The 7,074-nt window shown below is 36.4% G+C and overlaps 1 protein-coding gene across 1 annotated transcript in view; it reads right to left on the bottom strand.

The window, feature by feature from the left end:
• The window catches only part of LOC107679005 (ventricular zone-expressed PH domain-containing protein-like), a gene marked incomplete at its 3' end in the record, with an annotated part of 88,786 nt that overhangs the window by 76,961 nt on the left and 4,751 nt on the right, over positions 1-7,074 (bottom strand). Inside the window, exon 2 of the mRNA XM_016474407.1 lies at positions 2,152-2,400. Coding sequence (XP_016329893.1) covers positions 2,152-2,289 — 138 coding nt within the window. The remainder of the gene's footprint in view (positions 1-2,151; positions 2,401-7,074) is intronic.

The raw sequence follows: 7,074 nt of genomic DNA, 5'->3' as shown, positions 1-7,074 counted from the left end.
AGACATTTAAAGCGGTGGCATGAGTGCAATTAAATTCATAAATTCATGTGGAGATTAATGTTTTAAATATACAATTCTGAATACAGAAATATTAAATGATTTAAATAACTGAAATTATACGCTAAAAATGAAACTAAATCCACCAGCAGGTGGCGGTAAGTCACTGATTTTATCACTGAATCATTCATTCAATTGATTCGTTTGAACAGCTGATTCATTCAGGAATGAAATCTTTATGTATGGGTAATCATGAATCACTGACTCACTAGATTCGTTCAAAAACGCACTTTCATTCATGAATGAAACTCGACTGTGTTTGCTTTCAGAGATGCGCAGCGGCTCAGCCGTTACTATATTTGGAACTATTTTCGTTGATGCAATATATATAATAAGACAATAAGAATGTTTGCGGGAACGTGACACACACGTTGCGGGAGTGGGCGGTAATGGTCAGAAATTCAGCGGGAGCGGGCTTAAGAAAACTGTCCCGCTCAGGTCTCTAGGCTGCGCGTCAACACACGCGGGTTTTTTTTCGCGCTCCCCCATCTCTACCCCCAATCATTAGTGCCGCTTGTTCGGTCTTTGACAGAACATCTAGAACACTTTTTTTAAATAGCGCCATAAACAAAATTTATTTCAAATTTAATTCAAGCACTTTCAAGGACCTATGTTTGTTTTCAAGTACTTTCCAGGCCTTGAATCCATATGTCTGAAATTCAAGTACTTTCAAGAAGCGTGGGAACCCTGCTCTCTGTTGTCTCTGTGAGAAAATCCAGGCTGGTCATCATCAGTGGATGTCTCTCCAAGTGATTCCCCAGAGATGAGGGAATCAAATGAAGAGTCAGAATGATGGTCTGATCTCCTCCTTTTCCATTCTCGGCTTTCTGACCTCCCAGAAGTCTTCCTTTTTCTTTTACCGCCCTGTCTAATCTTTGGTCTGCAGGTGTTCTGGATCCTCCTGGGCTGGCCTCACGGTTGACCTGGTGAGAAGGTCCAGGCTATTCGTCATCCATAGGGATCTCCCCACGTGCTGCTGGTGGGTTATAAGTATACAAAGGATAAAACCCAAGGGTCGAGGATTCACCCGCAGCATGCAGTTACACCCCAGACATCTGTTTGCCAGGTCAGCATGGAGACCAAAGGACTATATTCAGTGTCAGGTGTCCATTGATACAATAAAAGTTCCCCGAGAGCTCTTCGAGTACGCATCAAACCTATACTTGGGTTAAACGCGGTCATGTAACGTGGTAAGCGTACTTCTAGATGCATCAACAGGCCATGCTCGTCTTCAAATTCGACTATGAACATAATTCCTGGAAAATCATCTCTATTAATATAATTTTCCCCATCGTGACCGACAGGAGGTTCAAAACAATAGGATGTGTAGCTGATGGAAGATATTATTAATGTCACCTTGATCCATGTCAACTACACACTAAACAGTTACTGTGAAATGTGAACTAGTATTTTAAGTGCAGGTGTCTGAATACTGTATCCAAACTTAGTCAATGCTGTTATGAGCCTCCGAGGTACATCTGCTCAATTTATCGCTTGTACTTGGAATTCTTGCTACTGATGACATAGATTGTTCAGATTGTGAGAATTCTGTAATCTCTTTTTAAAAAAACAACAGAATCTATACAGTTGTAATATGTTCTCCCACAATAATGAATAGACAAACCAAATAACATGAAATGTACTAGAGTCTGACAAAATGTTAATTGATGCAGTCTATTGAAAAATATTTACTAAAAATATTTACTTCTAATCAGCAAGTTTTTTTTTTTATAGCAAATCTCTTAAAGTTTCAATGACAAATACATTTTTAAAAAATCACTTGTCCCATAGTTTACCAGTTTAAACTTTTATCCCTGTATTTTTGTGATAATTAATGCAAGGGGGGGGGGGGGGGGGGGGGGGGGGGGGGGGGGGGGGGGGGGGGGGGTGGGGGGGGGGGGGGGGGGGGTTAATGATAACATGAATTATGATTAAAATACTAACTATACAAAAATAAACATTGAAAAAACATGAAAAAACAACACCATTGTAGTAAAATTATAGGAGATTTTTTATTTTTTTAATTTTGACCTCTTTAAAATTATTTAAGAATGTTGTGTCATGAATTTACTATTTTGGGAGCGAAGTACTCACTGGTGAACAGGATATGACTTTGATTTCCTCCAGGGCTTGGGACAGACAGTCTTCAATCTCACTGTCATCCAGAGAGAAGAGGTCTCCTGCACGGGACAGGTCTCTCTGTCCCAGCACTAGACGGAACAGCTGGTGCATTCTGGGACAGGCTCAAACTTGAGCAGGCTGCCCCTGCCCTGTGTTACCACGATGACTTGACACGATCCTGAAATGCGCCCAGTATACATGCATCAGACTAACACCTACAATCTGAGACAGAGAATGGAAAAAGAGAGAGAGAGGAAAAGTGATCAAAGTAGTGAAGAAACACAACTATGAGGAAGATGAATTAAGGGGAAAAAGGAAAAGAGGGAGTGAGAGACAATACAAGAAAAAGACATTTAAACTTTCATTGTTTCATTGCATTTAAACTTTCTTTGTAAACTTTCATTGATCTTTGAAATTATTTTATTAAGGGCAGTAGGGTTATATTTAGTCTTCCGAAACTGAAATTACATTATTTAAAACTATAACATTTAAATTAAAAAAGAAAAAGTTCACCAAAAATTCTAAATTATTAGTATGATTTTTTTTCTAAACAATATCCAGACTGCAAATATTTGATTCTATATTTTTAGCTAAATATTTTATCAAATATTACAAAAAAAATGTAAAAACACTTTTGATACTTGAAATAAAATACAATTTAAATAAAATAAAATATAATATAATAATAATAAAACACACACACGCACACACAAAATACTAAAGATGTACTCAATTTAAATTAAATTCAGAAAAATTCAAACAGGGAAAAAAGGGAGTCCAGAAAAATGTAAACAGAAAAAAATAATTTGGGGGAAAAAATAATAATATAACATGACATAGAACAACATTACATGATGACTGTGAGTGATATGATGCTTGAGTGTGTTTACTCCCTACCAGAGGCAACAACTGAATACTGCTCTTTCGAATACTTCTCTCATTTAAAGGCCACTTTGAAATTTCTCCTTTAGTTTTCCACACAAAAATACAGCATAACACTTTGGAACGAGGTAAATGAATAAACAAGTTGAATAAGTAAAGTCCGGATTTTCATTTTCACTAGTCCCACTAGTTCAAAATATTCTGTATCCGTAAAAAATGGCTTATGCCTCTAAAGTGAACCTGGATGGAATTCCAGGCTGTCAAGTTTCCTGTTAGTAAAATTTTCTCCGAAAACAATTCTGCCAGTGTTTTCCTCGGAGTGAAGCTAAACCGCTGTTAATCTGTGATGTGTTAAACCCGTACCTGCCAGACTCCATCATTCATTAAAGAGTGTAAATTGTCACACTTTCAGTCACAAACTCTGTGAACATGGATGTGTTCAGCTATTTCTCAGAAAGGGCTACAGAATGTATTTTACTCAGCTTGTATCATGCAGATTGACTGTCATTAGTTTATCTTGGTTATACTGCAAGGTTATAAGTTACGAAATCATGCAGCTTTCCTTAACGGCAATCTTCTGTATGAAACAGCTTGATTCAGAATATTCTGTTGCCAGAATACTGGCAAGACTCAGCAATGAACAACAATCTGGCAATCAAAAATACAACTTTATGAAGAAAGATCCCTGTCTTGGGCCTCTTGTTTGTTTTATCATCAGTCAGTGATCCAAACGGATCATAGGTCCTGCCAATCAGAAGGCATTGTGAGGCAGCCAGCCAATGGCATGTCAGAGTCGCTAAGGAAGCGACAACACAGCTGCACTTCACACCCCGTCTTCGCATTCCAGAGCTGAGCATCGCTAGGATACCACAGCAAGAACACTCACGGACCAAACCACTAATACTCAAATACAATCCCAATGACTTTATCTGGGCAAGCACAACAGGCTCCTAGTCTGTCAGCCTCGATTTAAAGCTGAGAAAATACATTGTCCAGCTGCTTATGCAGCAATTACACTTGTCTCGCTCCACAAAATGCTTTTAACCTACTTGTTCATGTTTCATTTGTAAACTGAGCTTTATGAGGGTATGCAACAATAAAAATGTGACAACTAAAAGATATTTATAGGGCCCTATGAAATTTGTATTATTTTTTCTCAATTTTTTTTTCTGAATTCCGTTTCAATGGATACATTCTTAATTGAAATAATGACACTTACACAATTTAACAACAATTAATTAAAAGTCTAATACAAATGACATTTTTGGGCCCTATGAAATGTTTTATTTTTAAATTTTTCTGGATTCTGTTTTAATGGTTTCATAAAATTTTAAAAAGCAAAAAGCATGCCTAATCGATTTAAGTCCTAAAATGGCAACTATTTATTTATTTAATTGTTTATTTATTCATTTTACAATAATAGGGCCCTAAATCTGTGTGGTCTGTTTTATTTTTTTCTGGATTGATGTTGAATGGGATAGTTCACCCAAAAATGAAAATTCCGTAATTTTATGAAGCTACAAGAATACTACGAGAAAACAAGCAAAGGAATGCACATGCATGCGTCATTGTATTATCATGAATGTGCATCAAAGTCTGACATGGAAGAGAAGAAATTGTTGAATAAAGTCGTTATTTTTGTTTTCTTTGCACATAAAAAGTATTCTTGTAGCTTCATAAAATTAAGGTTGAATCACTGATGTCACATGGACTATTTTAAAAATGTCCTTACTATCTTTCTGGGCCTTGAACGTGTCAGTTGCTCTCAGATTTCATCAAACATATCTTAATTTGTTTTCTGAAGATGAACAAAGGTCTTACGGGTTTGGAACAACATGAGGTTGAGTAATTAACGACAGAATTTTCATTTTTGAGTGAACTACAGTATCTCTTTAAATATTGACACAGCCAATCAGGATCCACCCATTTTTAAAAGCCTGTGCATTTAAAGCAGTAGATGACAAAACTACAGCATGTTTAGGATAAACTTAATCTTATTGTGTGTTGGCATGGATGCTAATATAGTTATTGTTTTTATTATTGTTGTTCTTGATGTGAATGGGCCTTTAATCTTTGATTTGGTTACATAGCTGTAATGAATGGTCAAATTGCTGTAAGAGAAAAAATTATATAAAAAAAAGCTAGTATAAAACTAGTATAAATGCACAAACACATGATGATGACCCCCTAATTTGTAACTGGATAGCTCTGTATGTGTTGGACAGAAAGCAGGTCACTGGATCTGGTCTCTTAAACAATCACCCAGTCACAATTCAGTTACAATTAATCTTCAGGATACGGCTCAGCAATCTCAGGAATGCAGTCTTTAAAAACATGCTGGCATACACACGCTTCAGTGCACACATGCATGCACTATGATACAATGCCAACACACGCAAAGTGCTAGAAGGAAAAGCAAAGCACCTCCACAAACTAGCTAGTTTGTCCTTTGTGCACTGGAGTTGTGTTGAAATTATGTGAATTTATGCTGTGAGTTTATCCTGCTTGCCTCATGTAGTAAGTTACCACTAAAACACAGTTAATGTAATAAGTATTTTTGTATGTAAATAACATTCAGACTAGGGATATGCCGGTATCAAATTTTCATGTTGCGATTAATAGAGTGCGCACGCAGCTTTCACGCAGCATACAGCGGTGTTGTGCATTTTGACCAGTTGATGGGAAAAGTATTCTTAAAATGCATTCAAAATTCTGAATAACTTGTAATATATAATTATTCACGGTATTTAGAAGAGCCCACGATAACAATATCGTGCATATTCATTACCGTGATATACCGCATTACCGAATACCGGCACAAGTCTAATTCAGACTCTGTATTTGAAATTAATTGCAAGCCGTAAATACTGCTAAAAGAAAAAAAACACAAGAAATGATATTTATTTATTCAGATTTTCAGCTAAGTTTAATGGTGCAACAGAAAAATATTTAGTAGTGCAAAAGTCGTAACTTTGTGTCCATTTATATCGCAAATAACTTTCACACAGCTGGTGCATCCGGCGCCTTTTCGTATGTAAATAACATTCAGACTCTGTATTTGAAATTAATTGCAAGCCGTAAATACTGCTAAAAGAAAAAAACACAAGAAATTATATTTATTTATTAAGATTTTCAGCTAAGTTTAATGGTGCAACAGAAAAATATTTAGTAGTACAAAAGTTGATTTATATCGCAACAAACTTTCGCACAGCTGGTGCATCCGGCACCTAGCAATGATGCAGAAAACCCTACCACCTAGCAAGTTAGCAACCACTCAGCATAGTGCAGAGGAAAATCACCCATAACTTGGGAAAATGTAGAAAGGCAGAGCATGTCATGTTAATGACCATTGATTGCCTGAAAGTTTGACCTTTATAAAGATCACTAAACGTAATCTTTTCTTAAGGGAAGAGAGACTGACTAACATTGAGTCTTTTGTAGTCTTGCTCCCCTCCTCTACTGCAATAATGGGCACCTGTTGATCTCAGCCCCCTTATGGAGACGCTCAGGCTGCCAAGAGCAGATAGAAGAACATCCTTATGATCATGACATTATACCTGTTCAAACAGTCAAACCAAAAATTATTCAGAGACCAGATATAATTTTTTATATATTTTTTTACTAGTGGGTGCAGGACACTATAGTTCATTTATGTAAGTGAGGATAGCAAAATAAAGTAAACTCTGATAAATTATACCCAAAAATTCTTCATACAGTGGACTACCAGTAAAACTAATATAAAATTTGGGACCAAAAATTATTCAGACCGAGTTTGGGGAAAAAAATTGAAGTTCAGGTTTGCATGAAGCTGGGTGACCGCATGCCCAGGAGACTACAGGCTGTCATTAAGGCTAAGGGCTGCCCAACTAAGTATTGATAGTTGTGTAAATACTAACAGCTGTCTGAATAATTTTTGGTTTAACATTATCAAGCTGAATTTGTTCTGACACAGTTTAACTCTGAGTTCTTGTCATATTTTATTACCATTTTCTAAACTATAGCGAATAATGTGTC

The sequence above is a fragment of the Sinocyclocheilus anshuiensis genome, unplaced genomic scaffold (assembly GCF_001515605.1).
Source record: "Sinocyclocheilus anshuiensis isolate Anshui unplaced genomic scaffold, SAMN03320099.WGS_v1.1 scaffold1980, whole genome shotgun sequence".
NCBI classification, from domain to species: Eukaryota; Metazoa; Chordata; class Actinopteri; order Cypriniformes; family Cyprinidae; genus Sinocyclocheilus; species Sinocyclocheilus anshuiensis.
This window is presented reverse-complemented; position numbering and strand designations above follow the sequence as displayed.